Source organism: Dermacentor andersoni, chromosome 8 (assembly GCF_023375885.2).
Source record: "Dermacentor andersoni chromosome 8, qqDerAnde1_hic_scaffold, whole genome shotgun sequence".
In the NCBI taxonomy this organism is placed as follows: Eukaryota; Metazoa; Arthropoda; class Arachnida; order Ixodida; family Ixodidae; genus Dermacentor; species Dermacentor andersoni.
Window position 1 is genome coordinate 139,125,776 of NC_092821.1, and position 27,096 is coordinate 139,152,871.

At 47.7% G+C, this 27,096-nt stretch overlaps 1 protein-coding gene across 4 annotated transcripts in view; it reads left to right on the top strand.

The window, feature by feature from the left end:
* Nucleotides 1-27,096, top strand: part of zip (myosin heavy chain 10) — a 103,643-nt gene that overhangs the window by 18,980 nt on the left and 57,567 nt on the right. For all 4 annotated transcript variants that reach the window (XM_055067834.2, XM_055067835.2, XM_050173898.3 and 1 more), the window contains exon 2: nt 26,729-26,885. In XM_055067834.2, the coding sequence (XP_054923809.2) occupies nt 26,729-26,885 (157 nt within the window). The remainder of the gene's footprint in view (nt 1-26,728; nt 26,886-27,096) is intronic.

The following is a 27,096-nucleotide window of genomic DNA, read 5'->3' on the forward strand; positions in this document are numbered from 1 at the left end:
AAATAAAGCGAATTTAAACAAATTTGGTAGGAATTTGCAATGAAGACTAAGATTTAGAAAAAAAGATTGGGCTACTGAGCAGCACGAACCGTTGGCAGAAATGTGAGTCTGAATTTAAAGGCATTCAGATTATCTGCTTTTAACGTGTTTGAACACCGATTGCTAAAAATCAGAAGAATACCGATTGAAATAATCAGAAGAATAAGAATGGGCTTGGGTGCGTTTGGCAGGCATTCTCAGGTCATGGACAGCAGGTTGCCATTATCCCTCAAGAGAAAAGAGTATAACAGCTATGTCTTACCAGTACTCACCTACGGGGCAGAAACCTGGAGGCTTACGAAAAGGCTTCTACTTAAATTGAGGACGACGCAACGAGCTATGGAAAGAAGAATGATAGGTGTAACGTTAAGGGATAAGAAAAGAGCGGATTGGGTGAGGGCACAAACTCGAGTTAATGACATCTTAGTTGAAGTCAAGTAAAAGAAATGGGCATGGGCAGGACTTCTAATGACGATCGAAGATAACCGATGGTCATTGAGGGTTACGGACTGGATTCCAAGGGAAGGGAAACGTAGCAGGGGGTGGCAGAAAGTTGGGTGGGCGGATGAGGTTAAGAAGTTTGCAGGGACAACATGGCCACAATTAGTACATGACCGGGGTAATTGGAGAAGTATGGGAGAGGCCCTTGCCCTGCAGTGGGTGTAACGAGGCTGATGATGATGATGTTATATTACGTCAGGTTTTCACCGCCTGAATTGTCCAGTTACTTCAAACATGTTGCTATAGACTTGAGCATAAAGAAAAACCTGTTTTAACAGGGACTGCTCAAGAATGGGCACTTCCTCGTAACTGTGCCAATTGTGGTGAGCATACTTCACGGTTCATTATGCCTGCTCGAATGAATACTGCCCAATTAAAGTCAGTCTGCTAGAATTAGTACTTACCTAGTTCAAGAAGCACTTTGTAAGTGTTAGTGTGCAGATTGTTGAGCCTTGTAGTTTTGTTTTATTGTGTGTTCGTCATTTTGTTTTATTGAAGCTGTGAAGGCTCGTGTTTGATTGCAAGTTTATGTACTGGGTCACAGGCACACTCAAGCTACAACGCTGTCGCTTTTTGCCTGCGGTCCCCTTTCCTTCGTTTGAAGTATGGAATAAAGTCCCATTCACAATTCATTGGCATATAACTGTATCCAGTGAATTGTGAGTTACGAATTACGTGTAATATCTATGCTCTTGTTACGACCATGAACAGTATAAGCGTCTCAACGGCAAACTCTGCGTGGAGTGCATTCTTGCGTCTGAAAACTACTGATACGGCCTCTACTACTACTGCTACTACTTCTCCTCTCCCGACCACTACTACGACTCCTTGTCCTGCGACTGCTGTTACAACCACCGATAGACTACATCGTTTCTTCCTCCTTGTACTGCTGCTGCTACTAATACTGCAACTACCATGCTACCTAGTCTCTTCTTTCTTGTACTACTACTATTACTATACCGCTACTACTACTTTGTCACCCATATTTATCTATTCCCCAGTGCAGGGGAAGAGGTAACCTGGATACCGGTTCACCTCCCCTCCTTTCGTATCTCATTTCTCTCTACTAGCACTAGCGACTATACTAGTGGGGTACTGCAACAATTCCTCCTCCTCTTCCTCCTCCTCCTCCTCCTCCTCCTACTACTACTACTACTACTACTACTACTACTACCACTACTACTACTACCACTACTACTACTACACCTTCGTAGTCTCCTACTATTCGACTGATACTTTCTCCTCGGCCGATCATTCGACGCAGCGCGCCACGTTGCTTCGGTTCGCGATTCGCGCGTTCAGTCAGCCGTTCTCATTGTTTACGGCAGTCCTTCTCTCTCGCCTTTTTGGACGGCTCTCTTTCAAGGAGGCGATGACGACGCGAGTCTCGTTTTTTAAACAGCTTAGTCAAAGGAGAGGGGGGTCGGGCGACCGACAGCGTCGACAGGGCCACATCTGGATCCCCCAGTCTTCGAAGGGGGTACATAACCACGCACGCGCGTGTCCTCACACGCACATTGGGTGAGGGTAGCATGAGAGGGAGAGAGAGAGCTATTCCCGGAAGCGGCACTCCTGCGTTTTGTTTTCATCTTCGTTTTATTCCTTTTTCCTCATTATTGATTGTTGCGAATATTTTATTGCTTTCTTTCTCGCCTCGCCGTCCTCAGTCGTGGGCCTTGCTTGCGTGGTTGTTGTTTTCGGAGCGCCGAGAAAGAGTGGAGCTGCGCGTGTAAAAAATGTGGGCAGATGACGGATTGCGCCAGCTGGAAGGACTTTCGCTCGTTCCTTGTCTTGTCTCCTCGCCCGTGCCCTCCTCCTCGGACATTTCTCTCTCTCCTCCTTACCGATGCCGTTTTTATTTTATGTGCGTGTACTACTTGCATATCGCGCCGGCGCGTTCGAATCTGCCTGCCGGGCTGTTCCCACTGTTGTCAAGCTCTTCCCTGCGGCGTTGCCTCTGTGTTTTTGTCTCTCTGTTTGTTCTGCATCTGTCCGTCTGTCTCTGCCTGTTGTCCTGTCTCTGTCTGTGAATGCCAGCATCCGAATTTATGTCCACTGCAGGTCTACGGCATTTCCCAGCTATAGTGAATAGCACTGAGTGCGTGTGTGGGCTGCAAATGCTTGTCGAACTGCATCATCTTTTTGGTAGCTTATAAGCTGTCTTCCGGGAGGGGTGATTGAGACATCCGGCTGCGGCAGACAACGGTTCGAATTGCCTTGCGTTTCTTTTTTATTGCCTTCGTCTTCTTCCGTGGCATTGATGTGTCGAAGCTGGTTTGATGGAACGGCTGCAGGATCGGCGGTGTCTCTATCCGCGTGTCTATCTTTTTTTTTTTTTTGCGGTGACATTTGATTGAAGAGTGGTTTTTATTGTTTTTCGTTTCGCACTAGTCGTCGTTCAGCTATCGTCTAACAGTGCTTAAGTGGTAACATGGAATAGCGTTCGAGATAAAAGTGTAGAAGTGCGGTACTTTTCCCATTCAGAAACGGCCAATTGTTTCGCCGGCACCCATATTGAGTTCACCGCTCGGTGTACGCAGTTTCCGAAGCCTAACTGCGCCGCGATTCGCTATAACGAATGTCTTCGCTATACCGAGGTTCCGCTGCGTTCTCGGCTCCGCGCGTCTCATTTCGCATCGCACGCTTTGCTACCGCCTTACTATGCGGTGTGTAATTACAAACCGCCTTCTATCTGTCTTTTCTTTTTGTCTACTTTTTTTCAGACCCCCGCAAAGGCCTGATTAGATTTTTCGCGCGTGAACGCACGATGCCTGCGCGGGTGCCACCGGCAATCTCTTTTCTGTTACGTCACCATGACCGCCCTACACTCGTGTAACTGATTCCCATTGAAGTGGCCACGATCGGTTGCGAGCGCCCGCCCTCGCCGTCTCTCATAACGAATTTCCGCCTATACCGCAAAGGGAGAAAAGATTGCTAGTTGAAGTAAAACGATAGAAAAAGGTTCCGCCGCTTGAATTTCGCGCCAGAACTGCTGCGCCGGCACTTCAGTGTGACGTAACCGATGTCGAAGCACTTCACCACCCGTATTTGAGCCGCGCCGGGCGACGGAGTGAGATAATTTTCGAAATTCGTTGATTTAGCTCTCTTCGCTCCCTTTAGAATACAATGTGGTCCACATTCGGCGATGAACGATTAACGTATATGTCCGACCAGACGCCGCAATGAGTGACGTCACGGTGAGAGGGGAGCGATAACTTCGAAGGCGACGTATCGCCAACCGTCTTTCGTTTTTAGCGCCTTCCCGGGCTTAGCGGACCCCTCCTTCTCACAGTATTAAGAGCGGCATTTCCTTTTTTCACATTGTAGAAGTGTTATTTACTAACACAGTTCATGTTATTCTTCCCTTAGTATAGCCATAGGGGCTTGTTGGTACGGCATATCTTTTGTTGTAGCGCAAGCTGAACAAGTACAACAAAAGGCACATCTTTGTGTGTGTCAGATGTTCCTTTCTGTTGTCCTTGTCCAGCTTGCGCTACAACAAAATAACGTATTCTTTGCTCGAGTGTCCCTTTAAAAGGCCACGGAAAAGAAAGGTACACAGCCTTTCGCAAAAATATGTGAGCTGCTCCGCGCCTTTATTATGTATGTATGTTGTTTGGTTCCGTGGTGCGGTTCCCGAGACGCTCCTTGGATGGCGCTGACGAGAGTTCTTGCGTTCCTGAGGGCTTTGGGAACTTGCGACGTACCAAATGAAGTCCCTTTAAAAGCCTAATAGTGTGGCGATTGCGAGCGACGTAGCCCCTATATACTTGTGGCAAAAACGGTATCGTAAAAAAAAAAAGGCGATTTGGCGGTCAATGCGAGAAAAAAATGCGTTATCATTACGTCGCACCTATATTTGAGGTACGGGATGCGCGATTGAAACCGCGTTCGCCGCATTGCAAGGTATCATTCGGAAGCGCACATACATACATACATACATACATACATACATACATACATACATACATACATAGATTTAGATGAACTTTAAGGAACCGCAGGTGGTCCAAATTTCCGAAGTCCTCCACTACGGCGTGCTTCATAATCAGAACGTGGTTTTGGCACGTAAAACCCCATAAAAATAGTTATTAATTCATTCATTCATGCATACACGCTATTCTAAGTTCTCCCGTCTGCTCTGTACCTTTACCCCGTGACCGCCTTCTCACACCTTTTTTTTTTCACTTTGGCACTCTTAATAACCCCGAAGCATTAATAAAAAATAAAGCAAGCTCTGCTACCCATGCCGCCAGCGCCGGTCTCTATCGGCATACGCTCACGTGGTCACGTGGTGCGTCGTGCCTGCGGGTGTGTGCGTCTATACATACATATATGCATATAGACGCACACACACACACGCGGAACTCGTCCCTCTCCGCAGCGGGGGAGCGTTCTCTGCGCACGAAACCCACCTCCCGCGTTTATGTGTATGCATGCATGCATGCACGCACGTGCGCTGTCGCCGCCGCCGCTGGTGTAGCCGACGCTCCGGCGCCGCGCCGTTGGGGTCGGACTCGCTCGAGGCTCGCAAGCGGTGAGTCAGTCGGTCGGTCGGTCTCCGTGTTGCTTCGCTGCAGCGCTGGCTGGCGCCAAACCGTGGCGTCGGTCGCCGTCGCCAGGATGTGTCTGTGTGCGCGCGCGTGCGCGCTCTGCAGTTGGCACGAGAGAGAGAGAGAGAGAGAGAGCCCTTTAATGAAAGCAATTTTCTATAACCTGCGAGCGAGAAATGCCACGAATCGCTTACAGTATAAACCACGTCGTTACGTCGCGTCCACATACTGAAACACGCAGAGGCGGAAACATTTCGACAATTTGTATCACTCGGAATTGGAGAGAGAAAGAGCGCAAACGTTGATCTATAATTGCTCTCCGGGACGACTGGTGGGGAGAGAGGGATGATGTCTAATACCCCAGTCACACGGGCACTTTCAAAGTCCTTTGAACCAAAGATCCTTTACTTCAAGGGAGAATGCGCGCTGTCATACAGGCACATCAAAGGAGCCCTACTGGAAGGGAGCTTTGAGTCAAAGGAGTGCGCGTTCGTCCTTTGAAACCTCAAGGGAATATTCTCGAGCCTAGTGGGCGTCCGACATCAGAAAAAATAATCTCTAAAAATATGGAAGTTAAATTTTTACCTCCTCAGAACAAGCTTATAAGTACTGTATACTAATACTAATGTACTAAACACGTTCGTGACACCCGCAATCTCCATCATGAATACGCCAGTACAGCAGCGCCGGCACGGCCTGTCGTCAGCAGCAGCATCGACACAACACTGGTGCCATGTGCGATTTGGTTCTTTGGTTAGCGGCTTCTAGGCATCCCAGTCTCCTCGTCTTTCTTCTGCGCGTCTTCTTCCGTCGTCACTTTTGTTTCGTAGTTCTTTGTGTTACCGCGTTTACGCGTACCTACCGCTGCCTAGCCACAAGGAATGAAACAAAACAGCTGAAGCAAGGGCAACAACGAATAATCGACGCCATCATGCGGTGTACGGAGCGGTACACATGGTGGCCATCATTACTATAAGTACATCAGTATTTCGTAAAGTAATGCCTTTACTACGCGTACATTTTGTTTTGATGTTTCTATGTATTAGGAAAAATAAATATTGCTGAAAAAATGTGACAAATTTATTATAAGACGCACTTGGGCCATATTTTTTTGTTACTATCGAGGCGATGGCAGCGCTAAGGATACGTTGCGGTTTCTGTTAAAAGCTTCAACGGAGACTACCTGGAGACCGTGTAGCACCGACACATATCCCTTGAACTAATGTGCCTTTGAAAGCTCAATGCTCCTTAACTTCAAAGGTCCCTTGGCATGCTCCTGTGACTGGGGTATAAGTAAGGGAATATATCTAAAAGGACCTGCGGGTCAGTATGAATGTGTTCGTGAATCGGGTGGGCGTAGACTTTGCTGTAAGCGGTGGGTGATGAAAGGCCGGTTCGAACGTTGCACCATAAACGTATGCATGCCCGAAAGACCGCTGTCTCTTTAAAGTTACGCTAAGGAAAAAATAATAATCTGAGGTGTAATTAGTAAATTACGCCTTCAGCAATACCACCGCACTTACCGGGAGGATAAAGGAGCCGGGGAAAAAAAAAAAGCGCGGATAGGACTCATGCGTGGCGACGTCAACGTCGGATAGCCGAACCAGCTAGCCCTGACGTCATGAATTGTGACTGCTTAAAAAAAAAAAAAACAGCGAAATACGCAACCTCCCGCGGGCCTTTTTTTTTTTTTTTTCAGGCTTCAAAGTTTTTTTTTTTAATGTAAAGCGCATATTGTTCAACAGAAAGCTGGATCGAAAATATTTCAGCATGTCTACGATTTTTCCAATGACACTTTTTCGCTCGGAATATAGGATGTAGTGGAGTTCATTACTTAACTAGTGTAATTCGGCTAAATACAAGAAATAGCGTGACCTGCTCCGAGAGACGGCAAACAACATTACCTCTGATCTGTCCAGCTACGTGGCACTCGCATATTTCTTAATTTTTTTTTTTTTGAACAATTTACGTGGGACACATGCTGTACGGACGCCCACGTGGTTCATGCGAGCTAATTGTACATAAGGCTTGGCAAGCTCCATATTATATGTGGGAATATACCAGTTGTTATATGCTGTACCCACATGTTAACATGGGATTGTTTGATATCGAAGGTGTCCTTTTATCTTTAGCGACATGGTTGGCCTTTAGTACGCTACGCATCATCTGTGGCGTGTTCGCGTTCGGCGAGCGGAGAACGCACTTCGCGCGTGAGTTGACAGGCATGCAGGGCGCCGCGCGGGCCAACGATGTGTCGCGCGCTTGGCGCAACGCGGCGAGCGCTTTTTGTGCGCATTTGCGACCATCCTGTTCTCTCGTGTGTAACAACGCGCGCTACGAGCGATGAGGAAACGTCACGTATATAGTACACTGTCACGAACTAATGACGCGCGCGCGCGCACACGCTCGCTCGCTCACTCAGTCAGTCACTTAGTCACTCAGTCAGTAACTCACTCAGTCAGTCACTTAGTCACTCAGTCAGTAACTCACTCACTCAATCAGTCACTCACTCAGTTAGTCACTCAATCAGTCACTCACTCAGTTAGTCACTCAATCAGTCACTCAATCAGTCAGTAACTCACTCAGTCAGTAACTCTCAGTCAACCAGTCACTCAATCAATCAATCACTCAGTCAGTCACTCACTCAATCACTCACTCAGTCAGTCAGTCACTCAATCAGTCAGTCAGTCACTCAATCAGTCAGTCAGTCACTCAATCAGTCAGTCAGTCACTCAATCAGTCAGTCAGTCACTCAATCAGTCAGTCAGTCACTCAATCAGTCAGTCAGTCACTCAATCAGTCAGTCAGTCACTCAATCAGTCAGTCACTCAATCAGTCAGTCAGTCACTCAGTCAGTCACTCAGTCAGTCAGTCACTCAGTCAGTCACTCACTCAGTCAGTCACTCACTCAGTCAGTCACTCACTCAGTCAGTCAGTCACTCACTCAGTCAGTCAGTCACTCAATCAGTCAGTCACTCACTCAATCAGTCAGTCACTCAATCAGTCAGTCAGTCACTCAATCAGTCAGTCAGTCGCTCAATCAGTCAGTCAGTCACTCAATCAGTCAGTCAGTCACTCAGTCAGTCAGTCAGTCAGCCACTCAGTCAGTCACTCACTCAATCAGTCAGTCACTCACTCAATCAGTCAGTCACTCACTCAATCAGTCAGTAACTCACTCAATCAGTCAGTAACTCACTCAATCAGTCAGTAACTCACTCAATCAGTCAGTAACTCACTCAATCAGTCAGTAACTCACTCAATCAGTCAGTCACTCACTCAGTCACTCACTTAGTCAGTCACTCAGTCACTCACTTAGTCAGTCACTCAATCACTCACTTAGTCAGTCACTCAATCACTCACTCATTTAGTCACTCACACGCACAAAAAGAGAGGGGATTTCTAAAAACCCTTTCGGTTAGGGGTTTCACCTCTGCGTATTTAGCGTTTCGCAAACCGCGAGGGGAGTTCCAGGCTTCGCCGAACGATCTGAATCGAGTGAGGATGGGGGCAAAAAGGGAAAGGGAGAACAGCGGAATGTCGGACGACACGTGAACTGGAATGCGCGTATAGTTATTATCACTGCGGTCGTGTCGCACCTGCTGCGTATGTACGGCTTCCCCGCCTACTCGCTTTGTCTCGAATGAGCGATCGACATGTGTGTGGTAAAAGCGCAGACTAGCTTGCCTCTCCAAAGCTGAATTCACCTAATAAAAAATGTTCATTCTCTCTCTGTTGCCCTAGTGAGTTGAGCGTGTGACGGGGGAGGGGAACGCCGCGCCCGGCGCTGTTCGTTTGAGGTCGCCGTCTTACAATCACGTGATGTGAGTGCGTGCGTGCATCATTGAGAAAATTGTAGACCCTCCTGAAAAAAAAAAATTGCCGATTCAGCTTGGAAACAACTATTATGTAGCGCGTATTGACGAACAAAAAGCTGGATCGCATATTTTCTTTATTTTTATTTTTGGAATTGTCTACAATTTTGTCATGTACATTTTTGCGCTGAACATCTGTGAAGTTCATTAATTGATCACGAATAATGTAGTTAGGCAAAAACAATAATAGCCTGACTCAATTGCTCCGAGCGACGCGGTAAACATTGCGTTGGTTCTGTCCAGCTGCGTGGTACTTGCTTATCTAATTTCTTTAGAACGAGAGAAAAGACGTCTCATCTTCTCAGCTTCTTTAGTACGAGTTACCTGAGATACGGGGTATGTATGTATGTATGTATGTATGTGTGTGTGTGTGTGTGTGTGTGTGTATGTATGTATGTATGTATGTATGTATGTATGTATGTATGTATGTATGTATGTATGTATGTATGTATGTATGTATGCGTGCACGTACGAAATCCCCTGAGCAAAAGTGCACCGCGATCGATAAAGCCGACTTTTTCTTTCGGCTCTGAATCTGGCTTGAAACAGGATTTCGGTCCAAACTTGCCACTGGTAACTTTTCAATGCACTCCTCAATTTCCGTTTGTGCGTCTGAATCACGAATAAATTCAATTCTTTCAGAAACTGGCCTGCAGTCGGTATAACTTTGCTCGCGACGCGCGACACCGTGTCCACCGATATAACACGTTGGAAGTGTTCTTGTACATGTCACGCAATCTTCGACGAATAAACCCAAAGGTTGCATTCATGTACATCGTTATCGAAGACTACATGTTTAAGTTACTAGATATACAGAACGCCGCCACTCGCTGAAGCGAGTTATACTTGTTCGGATCTGTAACCTACAACGTCACACGCGGCCACTGGAAGTGCTCGTATACCGTCTCTGGGTACGACGGTAAGGCGCCGAACACGTCAGCGCGTACAATGAGTGCATCCGTATCATCGTAAGACACAACAACCGCGTCCAGCTCTTATCCTACCGTGTAGTCCGCTTTACCGTAGCGTAGTTTCTGCTCCCTCCCAATGTCACCTATACAATAGCATGAGGTCATACCATTCCGTGCCATGACGTCATACTGCCTTTCCCGACTGCCATAGGATCTACAGGAGACGCTCCTGAGTATAAATATGTATATGAAATATGTAAAAAAAAGGGGGGGGGGGAACGTTCCCGAGCGTTACCGCTTTCGTCAAGCCGGACCTGGCAATGGAAATTTCGGGCCTGTAGTAGCGTGACGTCATAGAGAAAAGTGCGCAGGCCTTGTGCTATATCTAATCTAGGTGGCGTTGTCGCTCCCCCCGTTATCGCACTAAAGCGGAGGAAGTTGTGCGTAGGGATGCTGCGGGGCCGGGCTGTCACTTACTGCGGCTGTTACCTTTACTCGTAACTGACCGCATTTTTTACACTGGGTGCAATTTGTCTCCCCCCTTCCAGCGGCAGAAACAGATGCCTTCAGCTTAATATGGACTCGTTCAGGCGTGCAAGCGGAATGCGCCCCCCGTGTCCTGCTGCTAGCTGGCCTCTGATCAAGTGTCTTGACCAGCTATGATGGCTGGGTACATAACGGATAGTATAAAATACTGGTTGATACGTACATAACACAGGCTTTACAGCAGACGTTTCCAACAAACATTATGCTTTAAGGCAAGTCTTCATCGCAATAATAAAAAGAGAAAGGGTCAACTAAGTATCGGCGCTAAAGGCGAGGTCGACTTACAAACTAGTTCAAGCGATTCGATGATTAAGTGTTCATTGCATCTGTATTCCCACTTTCTCATGTTCATTATTGACTAATGTCGTACCTTATTCGTATCGTATTTCATGCGCTATTTATACGTCGACCTTGTCTTCTTTAGCGTCGATACTTCGTTGACCTTTCTTTTTCTTTTCTTTTCTGGTAGTGGTTACAAGATAGCCAGATCCCAGATACGCCGAAACCCACGGGGAGCAAAAAAAAAAAAAAAAAAAAAAAACGTTCCGAACTTTAGATTCTCTTCGTGTTTCAAGTTCCAACATCCTGCTTCGAAGCATCCGCTTACCCTGACGCGTCGTCTAGCTGGCAGACTGGGCGATTTCGACGCACGTATGTGTGCCACTTTCTTTTTACCATTGTTATTATTAAAGTGGTAAACGCGCGTGCGTCAAAGCCGTGCCATATCAGCGGTATGACGCTGTCATAAATGTGCAGCTGCTTCGAGAGCGCGTCTGTCCTAGTTGTAAGCTTGATGGAAACTCGTGGCACGCGGTTGCACTTGTAGGTGTGTGTGTGTGTGTGTGTGTGTGTGTGTGTGTGTGTGTGTGTGTGTGTGTGTGTGTGTGTGTGTGTGTGTGTGTGTGTGTGTGTGTGTGTGTGTGTGTGTGTGTGTGTGTGTGTGTGTGGCTTACACGATGGCATGGACGTTTTGTCACGCTGTGTGATTCGCGCGGTAACGGTCAGGCGTACGTACGTCAGGCACCAAAACTCTCTAACGCGTGTAGCGTACGTCAGTTTGGAGCGACTCGTACACGGCATGTCATCCGACAAACGTTTTCCCATCTTTCCCCATACATACCGCGTGGGCTTTTTGTACGCCCGTCTTTGGTATAAACTGTGTGGCTGTTACTTGTCTAAAATGCCGTTCCATCTCTTCTCTCGGAACTTGCGTGGCACCAGCCCTGCCGCAAATGGGAGCTCGAGCACGCTGTCGAACAACGTACTTTCGGGTCCTTTGGATTTGGAGAGCGCGTGCGCCTTGCCTTGTCTGTGTGTGTGTCAAGTAATGAACACCAATGGTGTTCACACGTGCACTTGGCGCGTCACATGCAAATGTGCGGCGTGCGTGTCAGCATGCCGGAAGTCGGCGAGAAGCCCTCCGCTTTCTCCATTTAGAAACAGCGTCTGTCCTTTCGGCTCGATTTCTTTTCTTTTACTTTTTTGTTGCTTGCTATAGGCCGGATACAGTATACACGTATATATATTCGCGTGTAGTTCGCAGGCGTGGAACCCGCTACGCTCTCCGCAATGTAGGTAATGAACTGCGGCCGCTGTTTCTCTTTTGCTCGGCCTTACGAGATAGTGTGTGTGTGTGCGTGTGTGTGCGTGTGTGTGTGTGTGTGTGTGTGTGTGTGTGTGTGTGTGTGTGTGTGTGTGTGTGTGTGTGTGTGTGTGTGTGTGTGTGTGTGTGTGTGTGTGTGTGTGTGTGTGAGAGAGAGAGAGAGAGAGAGAGAGAGAGAGAGAGAGAGAGAGAGAGAGAGAGAGAGAGAGAGAGAGAGAGATGCGCTCGCAGCGTGGAATTACGTCTACTTTCCTGTTCTGACGTGCCCCCCCCCCTTCCCAATAATACGCACGCTAATTTTGTGTAGGCGCGCTGTGTGTCAGAGACCGCTGCGCGCAGAGGCAGCTGTACGGCCTTGAGTATCGGCGTCGGGTGACCTCGTATACGTCGAGTTTCTAGCTGTAAAAGAATCGAAAATAAAAAAAAATAATAAATAGCGTCATTTTTTGTGAAATTCGCTACGTGTAGTCAATCGACGCCTTTTGGAATTGGCACTCTCTCTGCGGCGCCCTTGATACAGGCAGCCTTGACACGAGGAATTCGCGTTATTTTGCGGAATTGCATCTGCAGCGTACGTACTTCTGGTGTAATCTTTCTCGGGAACTGTTTTGTCTAGGGAAAACAAAAAATATTTTTTATACGAGTGTAGTCATACGTTATACCAACGAGCGGGCCACCCAACGGGCTTCCAACGTGTTCCGGCTAGTTGTCAACCTATTTGAACCTGTTGGGAAAGTTTGTCGGATACGTGGCTGGGACGTATGCGATGAGCCGCAGGCTTTCTGCGTGCCATCGCGTTCAATATGAGTTGCAACACGAGAATTCGCTGTGTGTGTGTGTGTGTGTGTGTGTGTGTGTGTGTGTGTGTGTGTGTGTGTGTGTGTGTGTGTGTGTGTGTGTGGCATCATGCCAGCGCCTAGGAAAGAAAAAAATGCTGAACACCGTTCCGATTATTGGTAGCACACTGTTTAAAAGAAAGATGGCACTTGTAATTTTTATTATTGAAAGTACTGACGGCTCTATGCCCGTGTTGCAGCTCGTATTGAGCGCGATAGTACGTGTGTCAAAAAAAAAAAAAGAATATGTTGGCAAGTCTGTTGGATGGCGGTTGTTGGTACTGCCAAAAGTGAACAAATGCGGTTTTTTTTGACAGTTCCTGGCGTTCCAAGTATGCTTCTGCTTGTGATGCCGCGTTTAAAAGAAATCGTCGTTAATAAAGTGCGCATGTATCCCACGATATGTATGCTTCGGCTCAGGGCAAACTACAAACGAAAAAAAGTGCACCCCCCCCTTTCCCCCATTTTCTTCTTGCGTGCGCGTGAATATCGTTACGAATTTCGAATTCACAGGTGTGTGCAGGTGTGCTAGTCGTACGATTGGTTCGATGGTTTTCAAGCATATGTCTCATATGCGCTTGTATCCTTCATAAGAAAAAGAATCACATCCTAGAAAGCCACCTTCGCTGCGGCGCTTCGAATGCGTACGCTCGCTTGTTTTGCATTGAGGACTAATACTACCCTCTTTTACATATATGCCACGCTCAAAGATTTCTTGTATCCTGCTTTCATGTTCGTTAATAATACTAATATATGCATGTACACCGCCCCCCCCCCCGCTCCTACTGTAATGGCATTTAGGCGCTGTGGGCAATATGAATAAATAAGTAAAGATAAATAAATCTAAGCTCTCTAGTCAGGGCGATACAACGACGATGTGCAGTGATCCCGCAGCGTTCCTGCGCGTACCCGGATGTCGCCGCGACCGTACATGCAACCTGGTCGTCCGCCGAACAATGGCGAAGTGGATGTCTCGCGCAGCGCATACGCGCGTGTGTACAACGCTGCCGTACGCGTGGACATTGAAATGAAATGGGGAGCCAGCAGATCGCGTGCGCGGAAACTGTTCTCGTGTTCGTTTGCGCGCGACACTGTGTGTTACCGATCCCTTGTCTGGTGACACGAAACGCCGTCTTGTATGGCTGTGTCTGGCTGTCTGGTGTGTCGACAGACAGATAGGCAGGTAAACAGATATATATAGATGTAGATAGATATAGATGTAGATAGATGTAGATAGATGTAGATAGATGTAGATAGATGTAGATAGATGTAGATAGATGTAGATAGATGTAGATAGATGTAGATAGATGTAGATAGATGTAGATAGATGTAGATAGATGTAGATAGATGTAGATAGATGTAGATGTAGATAGATGTAGATGTAGATAGATGTAGATGTAGATAGATGTAGATGTAGATAGATGTAGATGTAGATAGATGTAGATGTAGATAGATGTAGATGTAGATAGATATAGATGTAGATAGATAGCCTTATCTTTTCCTTCACGATGGGCCCAGCGAAGGATCTTAGCATTTTCATTCCGCTTTTCCTGCTTTTCGGTAGCTATAGCTTATGTACAGGATTAACTTGATTCTTAAACCAAAGGTACAAAAAAAATTCGCTGTCCTATAGCACAAAAGTTACTAAACGGCGATTAATGCTTTGATTTCCCGTACGGGTAGGTGGCACAGTCTGCAGGAATCAGTTTGGTGAAAGCGTTTCCTGGTTTCGCTGCGATACGTCGTGTACGTCGGGGTTGCGCGATAAAGCAACACCACCTGGGCCGCTATCTTGTACAGGCGAAATCGAACGTCAGCTTTTCGAACGTATACAAGATAGCGGCCCTGGCTATACATGAAGCCCGAACCTCGAGGAACAAGTCTCCGACGGATTTCGGTCGTTGTCGTCGAGAACAGTCGATGCCGCCCTCCGTGGGGGGGGCGGGCGACACCTCGCTCGGTTTCGGCCCGAGTCTGCCCGCATGTCAGATCACAGCGCCGACGGCTGTTCGGCCACCTATTGCTACGCTGACTGGTCAACCCCGCACATCGGCGCACAGCGCCTCACTGACTCCTCTTGAGGCGGCTTTGCGAGGTACGAAAGCCGGCCGACGCCGTAAATCCGTCTCAACACTTCTTCCCCGCGGTCGGGGCCTTTAATCATTCTGCGCAAAACCCGACCGCAAGAGAACTCGCGGATCAAAGGCCCCCGCGCGGCCCCCTTATCGGAGCTGAGCACGCGCTCGCATAATCTTTTCGTCGGCATACGTATATCGGCCGGCGTAAATGTCACGGGGTCGACCTGGCGGGGAGCCTGTACGCTCGCTTCGCCGTGCGGCACCTGCGATTGCACTTATCGCGGTCTCCTCCTGTCTGCCACGCGAGTGTTGATTGCGCGGGCCTTTCTTTGTTCTTCCGTCCGTGTGTTCTCCTGTGCTTAATTATATGTGCAGAAAGGGAACGGACAGGTGCCCTATATCAACATCAATACGGCTGCTTCCATTTCAACGCGAGCACATCGGCACTTTTGTCTCTTCTTCTGTACGAGATGACAATGCATAATACGGTACGCAGTGCTCGTCGATATACGGATGGGTACCGTGGCGACCTTTTAATTAAAGGGACACTAAAGCAGAACGCTGAATCAGTTTAGACGGATGAAGCGTTCTTTTTTGAAAACTCCGTTGCCGTTAACTTTGAAATAATAGGCGGATTTGTTAGAAGAGGAAATGGACGTCATATAGTTTCAGTTTTTTCTTTCTTTCTTTTCTAAATTTCGCTCCGAATCCTCGACGCCGCTACGTCACTGTGATGTCAGGGATTACCAAAGTAGTGTTATTACTTTATTTTTTAAGTCTTTACGCCTCCTTGGCTCAGCAAGAGTTCCCTTAACTCGCCGTGTTCCATCTTTGGTTCCTTTAGAACGCGTTGCAGCCTATCTTTATTGCTAAGTGATTAACTATGCCCTGCAAGACGCTGTCGAAATTCGGGACGCCGCAGTGGCCCGGTGTGGGCACTCCAGGGAGGCGTCGCTGTACCTGTCTATTCTTATTGCGCTTCTTTTTTTTTTTTTTGGCCCACCAAGCGTCGTATCGTGGTGAGAGTGGCGTTTTTCGATATTGTAGAAGGGTAATTAATTTACTGATGCAGAAGACATAATCTTTCTCTTTTGTGTCCCTTTAATCTACAGTCGCTCTCCGTTATGTGGATGCGTGACACGTTGATCCCTGGACTACAAAGGAAAAAAAATATGTCCCACGAAGCGAGCCGTGTATATATATAACGACTCGCTGCGGAAAAAAAAATACCCACACTCATTCATTCAGTAAATGTTGCAATTCACGTCTGATAGCGTTCCAATGTGTACGGTAAGATCTTGGCGACCTGACTGTATATTTTTAGTTTCTCTGGTCGTGGGATTAATTGCTTAGAGCGTTAGCGGCGGCGGTGCGGATACTTCATATTGACAGCTGCCCCCCTATATAGCCGAAAATCCCTACGCCTTTATAATCTCGTTTACGTATGTTCATGTAGAAGGCTATTACAGCTTCCACTGAGTAATTAAGTGCAACATATTTGCAAAACGAGATGTCCCGCTTAGCAGACCTCCTGTGGAGCAAGATAAGAGTTTACGGTGCCCCAACAACGGTTTCGTCTGAGCTAGTTGATTCGTGATTACTGTGGCGCACAGTCTAAAAAAATTCTACAGAAATCCTGAGGATTATCTACTAATGCGTAAGCAATCTGTGGCTAGGCTGCTATACTTCGCTCTTGCTTACTTATTTAGCTAGCTTATGCATGTCCTACCCATCACTACCAGTAATCGATTATATATAATCAATTATATAATCAATTATATCGATTACATGTTAACTTGACCAATTATGCGATTATCTTGCAGATTTATCGTATCAAGCGAGCCGAAACGCCATCACAAGCGCATTTTTTTCCATACTACAGCTTTTCATATTTCCCTTTCGTTATTTTCCTGTTTTGTTACGGCCTTGAAGCGACAACGGCGATGTCGCCAGGTTTTTTTTTTTTTTTTTTTACGCAGCTACCAATCATCTACTATTACACTATTATAACGATTACATGTGCTAACTTATTTATTGTTTTTTTTACGACCTTGACGCAGCGACGGCGACGTAACCAGTCTTCCTTTTGTCTAACACTACCAATCACCTACTATTACACTACTATAACGATTACATGTATTAACTTCTTTGTTCTTTTTTTTTTTGACGACGCTGATGCGGCGACAGCGAGGTAACCAGTCTTATCTTTCTTTTTATTTTAATTGTTTATTTTATAACGCTACAAATCGTCTACTGTTTCACTATTATAACCATTACACGTGTTAACTTGACCAGTTATGTATCTATTTTACGGCTGAAAGGCGTCACGGGACGGACGGATACTGCTGGGGTACTCGCCATAGAATGCTTACGCGTTACTGCAGTACTGTATGAATAAACTAAGGAAATGGAGAGAAACCTCTTAGTGTCCTTTTGTCTTGAACCGGGTGTGTTGTAAACCGAGGCCAAAAAGCAACTTTCACTCCCGCGAATGTAATGTGTCGCGACAGAGCGATGGAAGGTTGTGTTTGAATGTCAAAACAGGCGATAAAGAGAAAAAAAGAGAATGCAATGTGGCTCACACAGACGTCTACCTGCCACGCTGCGGTCCATGGTTCGAATCCCTGTCAGAAATACCTTTTTTTTTTTCGTTTATGTTTTGTTTTTCTAACGCTGCCAATGATCCACTATTACACTACTATAACGATTACACGTGTGAACTTGACCAGTTATGCATTTATTCTGCTGATAAAAGGCGTCGCGGGACTTACAAATTTAGCTGGGGTACTCGCCAAAGAACGCTTACGCATTGAAAAGTTAAAAGGCACGACTCGACGGAGGCAACGCGGTGCGTGGCATTCAGCGAGTCCTGTTGCCTCCTTCGCGTCGTGCCTGCCACTTTAGGCTGCGCACACTATCGCAGGGGGGGGGGGGGGGGGCGACCACCACGTAGCGTTGCGCGTCTCCACATTCGAGCAGTTCGTAACAACGGGAAATCGCAAAAACGAGGCGAGGCTGCGTTACGTAACACACACGTGTGCAACGTAAGAGGCGTGCGCCGCACGTTGCGAATGATTTGAATGGCGGCCCGCGTTGTCACGGAGCACGTGCAATACTGTCCCGTCGACCTCAAAGACGCGCGGTTTATTGGCTCGTGTAGGCATATAGGCACAGCGGGGCCCCGCCCTGGTGTTTATTCTCCGGTGCTGCCGAACGACGGCGACGACGTGTGCATTGTTCTCTGCTTCCTTTGTTTTCTGTGTTCTCTCTCTTCCTTTTGTTTAACACGTCTCTCTCTCCCTTCTCAGTGTGCGGTGCGCGACGTAAGAAGGGTGATGCGGGACGAGGAGGTGCTGTGTGCGAAAAAGACGTTTCGCAAGAGAGAGAGAGAGAGAGAAAAGGAGTGCCGTTATGTCGCCGGCACAGGCGTGAAGTGACGATATGTGTGCGAGAGCTGGCGCGAGCGCCCAGAAGTGAATACTAACAATAATAAACCAAAAAAACATAACGAGAATAAAAAGGAGCGCCCCCGAGAGACGCCTTGCGGGGTGCGTGCCAGCCGTTTCGACACGCAATTTCATATACTTCGCGCGCGCGCGCACACTCCCACACTGCAAGCAGTCACGCGCATTGCATGGCCCGCGTAGCCCCCTCCCCTCGCCCCCCCCCCTTCCTCTCTGCGGCGACACTGTGCTGTATGCGGCGGACGCCGTGTCGAGGAGCCGGCATTGAGGCGGGATGGAAGCGCGACCGACGAGCGTTTGAGATCAAGGCTGTAGCTGCGCGCACTCCCTCCCTCCCTCCCTCTGATGCACAGTAGTCGGTGATTCGGTCTGCAGTGGGAAAAAGTGTGGCGGGGGAGGAGGCTGTTGGGCATGCGCGTTCGCACCCCCCGGGCGTAGCGAGGGGGCGTGCTTTCTTCGTTCCCACTTGCCGACCGTTCATTAATTAATGATCATCATCTTCATCGGCCTAGTAGCCCAGTTGCACGACGGCGGGGCATTTTTTATCGCGATTGAAAGTGCCCTGTGTAACCGGGGTACAAAGCTGGAGAGTATTGAAAAACTTATCTGAAAAAAAAAAAGTACCGGGAGGGGGGAGGGGGGTCTGAAACATTCCAAGAAATCTTTGAAATTCCTGACGTGATAGTAAAGCGTACCCGCCGCGATTAGGGCGCGAAACTAAGGAAAAAAATCTAGGAGATGGTGGGGAGTTGGGGTGGGGTGGGGGATAAACTTTGTAACCTTAGCTTTTCTTTGTTTTTTGACCTTTCTTCGCCAACTAAATGCAAACCCGGTCTTGTGTAGCTTTTCCGAGACTTTAAGCTTGGTGTTGCTCTTTAATATCCCTTTGTCTTCAAGCTGTTGGCTTTACACGCTCGTTACGCGTTACGCGTTACACGTGGCAGCGGCGTTGTTTGTATAGAATGAGCAGCCTGCAACGCAGGGTTGCGTCGGAGTCCCAAATTTGCTTTCAAACAATTATTGAGTTATCGGGGGTGTGCGAATAGCGATTTTTGAGACTGAATCGAATACGCGTCGAATAGTGCCAAAAGCGAATCGAGTAGTTTTCGAATACTGAACAGCCGTTATCACAATTAACATAAAACGATTTTCACACCCTGGTATTCCTAAAGTTAACCAGTTCCTGTCATTATAGTACATTATGAAGTGTTGTTCATCAAAAGCACAAATGTAGCATTAAAAACAAAACTGGGTTTTCTTCACATACACAGGGCTCTTCGGTGTGCGAATGATCGCTGTATAGCCTGCAAACTGTGGCTAACTAAGCGACGTAGGCTGCTCCACTACGAAAGCTTTCGTGTTTTATGTCTGTGCTATCTATGCCCGCGTGGGTGAATACTTACGTTATTTTTTTGCTCCAGTTTGATGCTTAATTGGATGCAGTTGACGTTTCGAAGTATCCGAGAAGTATTAAAAAAATATTCGCACTTACGATTAGTCTGACTGTACGATTCGAAGACCGAATCGAATCGGACACTATTCGCTTCGTTATTCACAGGTTTGGAATATCCCCCCCCCCCCCCCCCTACGAGTGATAGAAATTACTGAAGCAGGGTTTGGGTACGGACTAGTTGGTATACCATTGCAAACATCACACACAGCGCGTTCACAGACAGGGACAATGCAAAGGAACGACGAAGACAGCGCTTGTCTTCGTCGTTCCTTTCGTCCCTGTCTGTGTACGCGCTGTAAATGATGTTTGCTATAGAAATTAATCGGACAACTTCACAGCGCGGTTTATCTTAGCCGGTAATCCTTGTTTCTTGTTTCGCACGTCGTGTTTCCCCGGCTCCACGTTGGAGTGCAGATACGAGGGACCCAGGTAGGCAAACATGTTGTGGGTACCGCGCAAAGCTCGGGTATGGCAAAGGAATTGACGCCGGATAAATAGCGGACCGTTTGCAAAGACCTCTAGCACTTACGAAGTGTGCGAGAACTCCCTTATACAGATTCGATGTCTTTGATGTACGAGCTGCTCGGATTGGCGTACATCTGCGAAGGTTTTGTTTTGTTCTCTTTAGCATACAAGGCCGTCTTTGCTGACTTGACACGGCTTTGGCGTATCTGGGATTTGGGTATCTTGTAACCGCCTCACGAAAAAAAAAGAGTGAGTCGACCAAGTGCCGACGCTAAAGAAGGCAAGGTTCACGCAATCGCGCGCGAAATTCGATTGGTATAAGATACGAAATAATAGATGACGAACATGAAAAAAGAGCGACATGTTTGCACAGCGCGAAAGACGAGGACTGAAGGAAGAACAAAACAACACAACGCCTGTGTCGTGTTCTTCCTTCATTCCTCGTCTTTTGCGTTGTGTAAACATGTCGATATTGAATCGCCAACTCGCCCAAGCTTCCACCTTGTCACGAAAAAGAGGCAGAATGGAGAAATATAATCGACATTCAGTCGTCGAATCATTTGAACCGTCATTGCACGTCGGCCTTGTCTTCTTTAGCGTCGACGCTAATCTTTTTTTGGCCCCTGCTTCCCCCAGTTTTCTATTTCGTTTTGTTCCCTCTCGTCTTTCTCGATTCCGCGCTGTCTTTTTTTCAACGCCGGCAAATATGCGGAGGCCGGCCGCTTTCTCCCGCTGCTAATGCACTCGCCCGTGGTCATCATCATATGCGCGCGGCGGGGGGAGGGCGTCCCTTTCGAGTCCGTTTCGGCCTCGCCAGCGCCGCTGCGTCTTGACCCACTTCGACGATTCTTTCTCTTTGTTTTTCGTCATCTCATCTCTTCGGCTGTGCATGCCTCACTCTCCGTCGACTGAGTGACCGGCCTCGGGATGCCGTTTGCACGGGCCGGCCTCTCTGGCGGCGCGGTTTATTGTGGTTACGCTTCCAAGAGGAAAAGGGGGAGGGGCAGGCCTTGGCTGAGAGCGTCTATTGACGCCGACTTCCGCCCTGGCCGGGAGTTCCGGAAGTAGCGGTGACGCTATGTCGTCTGCTTTCTCCCAAGACCGCCGCGCTATGTACGTTGTTATTCGCGTGTCCCAGCCAACGTTTGCCGAGTTGTTAAGAGAAAAAAAAAAAAAAAATTAGAAGACATGGTGCGAGATTTAAGACCTGCGGCATCCGGTCGTCATACTTCCGACGACCTGACACGGTAGGTCTTAACATCGTATCTCGCACCATGTTTATTATATATATTGTTGAACAGCTTGGCTGACGTTAGCTGGGACACCCTATTTGCGATGGTTATTTGGTCGAGGTGGTCGGGGTTCATGACTCGAAGGCAACGCGAAGCGCCTAACCTAACATAACGCACCTATAACTTAACCATGGCCAGCGGGAATATGTGCTGTAATACCTTTTTCCGCTAACTACAGAGCTATCTTTCCGCACTTTCGTGCATTGCGCCATATAGTGTTGTTCTGAAGAAAACGCGCTCGTTCCGATTACACAACTGCCAACTTTCACGATTTTATCGTAAAATGCCCGATTTTTTTTTTTGAGCTTATAACGACACCAGTAGTTTTACGGTATTTGGTTTGCATCCAATTTAGGGCAAAATTATTTCGAAATGGTACGGATACAGTCGGCAACCCTCCCCCCCCCCCTTTTTTTTTTCTTCTGAGCCTGCGTCTTATTGCCATAGCAAATTACATGGGCATTCGAGGCGACAATTTATCTTTGTTTGGTTCCCGAAAGTGTCTACGTATACTGTTTAAGCACGTTTTTACAGTAAACGGCCGCCGCTGTTGTCGTGCTGTCACGGAATCGACTGCGCATGCACAGTCGGTGTCCAGCGACGCGAGCGACGCGCATTGTGTTAGGCTGCTGTCTGCAGAAGTTGTGGCTCTTTGGGGCTTGTTGGTTCGACATCGCGACAAATCGAAGCTCAGGAAAAAAAAAAAAGAACCCGGAAGGATAGAGAGAAGAAAGAAGACTAGAGACGGAGCGCTAACTGCCAGTAAAATGATTATTTTGAACCACCCGGGTGTACACTGAAAACTCGTCACCATCGCACATGCGCAACTCACTTTCTTAGGAAGGCTAAAAAGGGGGGGGGGAAGCACACACGGGGTGTTCACTCTCGTAACCAAGCCCGTTCATCTATCTATCTATCTATCTATCTATCTATCTATCTATCTATCTATCTATCTATCTATCTATCTATCTATCTATCTATCTATCTATCTATCTAATCTATCTATCTAATCTATCTAATCTATCTAATCTATCTATCTAATCTATCTATCTATCTAATTTATCTGTTTAATCTGATCTATCTCTATGGCACGCACACACACACACGCAGAGAGAGAGAGAGAGAGCTATGCCGAGTAGAAAGCGGTTCGTAGTCATACGAATTGCGGCGGAGAGCAAGACAACCATAGCGCGCATCTTTCTTGAATTTGTTATTGTTCTCTCTTAGTACGCCATTTATGCAGCGTCCTGTGTGACCTCCATGTTGTTTGGCAAAATAAAGGGGATGCTATAGACGTAAGTTACTAGCACGGGCCACGAAAGAACCTTTAACAAGCCTCTTTTCAGGGTAAGAGTGACATTTTTCTGGCATTGTGCTAGGGACATAATTCACTAATTTCGTTGACTCTCGTTACCTCGACCCTTGGGGAACCGCGTGATTTGGTCGAATTACCCGAATTGTCGAATTAATAAACGGAAGTGAAATGAATCTATTCGTTTTTTTTTTTATTGCTCGAAGTAGTTCATAATGTCTTTCTGCTTCTTGCTCTTGAAGTGCGACTCAACTTGCATGCGGCGACGAACACCGACATGTTTGAACGCTGCCGCAGTTGGACTGAAAGAAAAAGCAATGTTCCGAAAGTAAACTAAAAAACAGCTTCAAGCCTACAAGGAAGCAGTAGAGCCGTACTTCTGCTGGGTTTCTTTTCCAGCCTTAGTAACCGCTGCGTTCATGAGGGGGATGCCGGCGGAGGCCGAATCGACCGAAGCGGCGTGCTTTCGCGTTCGAACTAAACGAGTTTGTCTTTCGTAGCATAGCATGTTTTTTTTTTGCCGAGAATTAACATTGCGTTCGAATTAAGCGAAAACTCGAATTAACCGAGGTCTAATTAATGAGTCAGCTGCAGAGCTGAAATATTTTCTCTCTTTGGCGTCCCTTACTATAGAGAGAAACAAATCGAGCCGTATTGGTAAATTACTAGAGCAGGTGTAAATGGGCCAGAAAAGACTGAAGGAACGAGACGGTTGGCGACGACGCCTTGGAAGTTCCCGTAACCAACCCGCCGTGAAGTCACGGGTTTGAACGCTGCCTGCTAGGGTTTGGTTCCACTTATCCATAAAGATGTACTACATATATTATTCCAAAGGAGCCGTAGGCTGAACTTCCTGCGAGCCACAACGGCCCAAATGCGAAAAGTTACTTGGTATTCAGTGACGTCATGCCAACGTACCACCGCTGGCGTTGTGGCACGAAATTAAAAAAAAATGACCTTCATTTTCTGGTCGGCCAATCAGCATCTTGCCGCGAAAATAGACTGCTCCCATCTTTAAGTGGAATAGCGAATGTAGAAACTTTTCTAGACAGGTTTTGTAAGCACCGCCGCCAAGTGCAGTACGCCCCCCCCCCTGCCCGAACCTTCCAGTGGCAGCCGTATTTAATGCACGGCCTTCGGGAATGAACAGCCAGCAGTAATTCTCCGGCTGCTTTCCCACCCGGCGCTGCCTGTTTCTGCGTCTTTGACCGTTGGACTTCCACGTGTTTCTTCTCGTGGGCGTTCACCGCTCCCTGGACCTTCGCCACCCGCGTCGCTTGATGGCCGCGGAGAAGAGCTGAGAAGCGGCGCTCCGGAGGAGAGGGGGAAAGAGGGAGAGCGAGGGGAGGAAGACCAGGTTGGAGGAGAGAGAATGCAGGCGAGGCTGGTCGGTGTGTTGACGTGACTGCAACGTAGAAAGGGCTCCCCCACCAACCCCAACGAAAAAAGAAAAAAAAAGAGAGAGAAAAGAAGAAAAAAACCGCTCCCGTAAGGTTGGGGGTTCCGAGACATGCGTTTTGCTTTCTCTTTCTCTCTATCCATCTCTCTCCCTTTTTCGCCCTCTTCGCCTGTTCGTACATTGCGTCGTCGTCGTGCATTTGCACGTCTTCGCTCGGAGAGAATAACACTCGGCACTGTGACGTCATTGGTGGCGTACATTAACGCGGGGGGGGGGAGGGGGTGTCGAGGAAAGAGGGGGGTGGTCACGTGCGTCGAGGAGGAAGAAAACTGTTCGCGGCACGCGCGCGCTAACCTGCCGATGCCTTTGACTGACTGAAGGGGTTGGGGGGGGGGGCATCTTCGCGGACCCCCCCCCCCCCCCCCGTCTTTGTGGCCTGTTTTTATTGCCTCCCGTGTGTGAGACCCCCTTTGTTGTTTTCGCTGGCTTGGGCCGCGCGCGCTGGGGGGGAGGCTCGCGTCGCGGGACCCGTTCTTCTTTGCCGACGACTCGGCTGTCTTTATTGCCATGGGGAGGTGAAGAATGAAGGGCGACCGGCCAACGAGGTGTTGTTTGTTGTGCATAAATCGACCCCAGTACATGCCTCCCGCGGTTCCTATAGGCACCGAACGCCCAAGCTTTCCACGCCGCATCACATAGCCTAGTGAGTGCAGGAATGTCTCCTGGGCAGTGTTGGGCGTTCCCCAATAGAATGCTCTGTAGCCAGGGTTCATCACTAGGCAAGCGTTTCCACGTTTTGCATACACACAACGCGACCAAAATATGAAAAGAATTCTGGTTGAGCTCTGCATGCCGTGTGCGTCTGTATGCATTCGAATGCCGCCATGGATGGGCAGTGCTTCGCTTATCGGCTACTAGAGAGCCGCGAAACGGACGGTGTGTCTTTTGCTGTTGAGATGAGCATCTCGTTTCAGTCGTAGCCCCGAGCGGCCAGCGTCAGCAGGTCTTGTGGGAAGCTGAAACGGCCCTTGCGCCATCTGGGCAGTGCCCGGTGCGCACAGTAGGCCGCCACATGCAACACTAGATCTCATGTGGACAAACGTATCCTCGGAGGGATCGTGCCCCACACTAACATGTGGGCAAAGTATTTCTCGCTGCTCAAAGGCCCGCGGGGCGCATTAATGGTGTGATTATTTTCTCATAGCAGATGCGCACCAAGACGTGTGTACACCCGTGAGCAAAGGTATACGGACCACACGGTCGCCGAAAAAATAGAATTTCTTTGTAAATAATGCGCATAAACGGAAACTGACGAGTGCACTAAAATATTGGTAATGCCAAGTTTCGACTGCAATCTTTACTTTCCAGTTGCATTCACAGACAAAGGAGAAAATTAGTTCCATCACTCGATCCCTGGTCCGTATACTTTTGCTCACAGGTGTACGTCAATATTGGGAAATTCATCCAAGAGTGTTGGCGGTGAAAATTTCGGTGGCTCTGGTTGGCCGAACTTTGCCCTATACATAATTCTGCTTTGCACGACTCTCTTTTAACGGCCTTTGATGCACTACTAGAGCATTCTTAGCTGATGAGTCAAATATTTCATAAGGCATCCTTTGGCATATCGAATCAGTTAAAAGAGCACTAACAAGGAACTTTAACTGTATCGGTAAATTACGCTTCTGGGGCGCAATCTCATTGTTTTAAACGCAAGTTCAGTTTGCATTCAGTTTTGCCTCGTGCGATTGGCCTAGGCCGCGCTGACTGGTGCAGCTGATGACATTGGCGCAGTCTAGGCCAATCGCGTGAGGCGAAACTGAATGCAAACTGAATGCGCGTTTTGAACTACGATCTCCGGTCGCGTCCCTGCTGTCACAAAACAGCCGCTTTTACCACGAGAGGAAACAGGTGGCGATGCCACTGTGAATTTCTCACACCAGCTCACCGTTACGTGGATATTGACTGCACCTGCTTGTGTTCAGTGAAGTGTTTATGATCTGTGAAGAAGGAGGGACTACATTGCACTATAAAAGACCAGACTCAAACAAGCAAGTTTCAATAAACTTCCGTGCACCGAAATGATCCGAATATATTCAGATACTTTGGAACTTGCAACGTCGCACTGATGTACTAGTTCTTACGTTTTGGTGTGAAAGTAAAAAATGAAAAGGTTTTATTCTTTTCCAGTGATAATCAATGTGTTTCTGCTCATGCAATGAGTAATTTCTTTTTAAAGAATACCAGCTATTTACTGTTCTTTTAATCATTCAACGAAGGGAGTTGCACTTGCTGGGGATGCCTGGTCCTACAAGTATCACACACGCCGTTTTTTAAATTTTTATTCTTTTGTTAAGTTGCCTAATTATCTCCAAAAAACTTAATCACCTCTTTTTTTTTATTTCAGACCTACTCTGGCCTGTTCTGCGTAGTCGTCAACCCATACAAGAAGCTGCCTATTTACACCGATAAAGTAATAGAGTTATTTAAGGGCAAGAAACGCCATGAAGTGCCTCCCCACATTTTTGCCGTCACCGATGGTTCCTACCGTAGCATGTTGCAAGGTGAGTGTGACTTCTCTCCTTAGAACGTCTTGCGCTAGGTGGTATTTTGACGTTCGTACATTGTAGTGTTACGATTACTGCAGGGGGCATCTGGTGCTGGCAGCCTCATAGGTAGTACAGTTGGGTGTCGATAAAACAGTCACGGATATAATGAATTATCGGGTAAAACAAAGCCAGTACAAAATGCTTATATTGCCGATGGCATCATGCA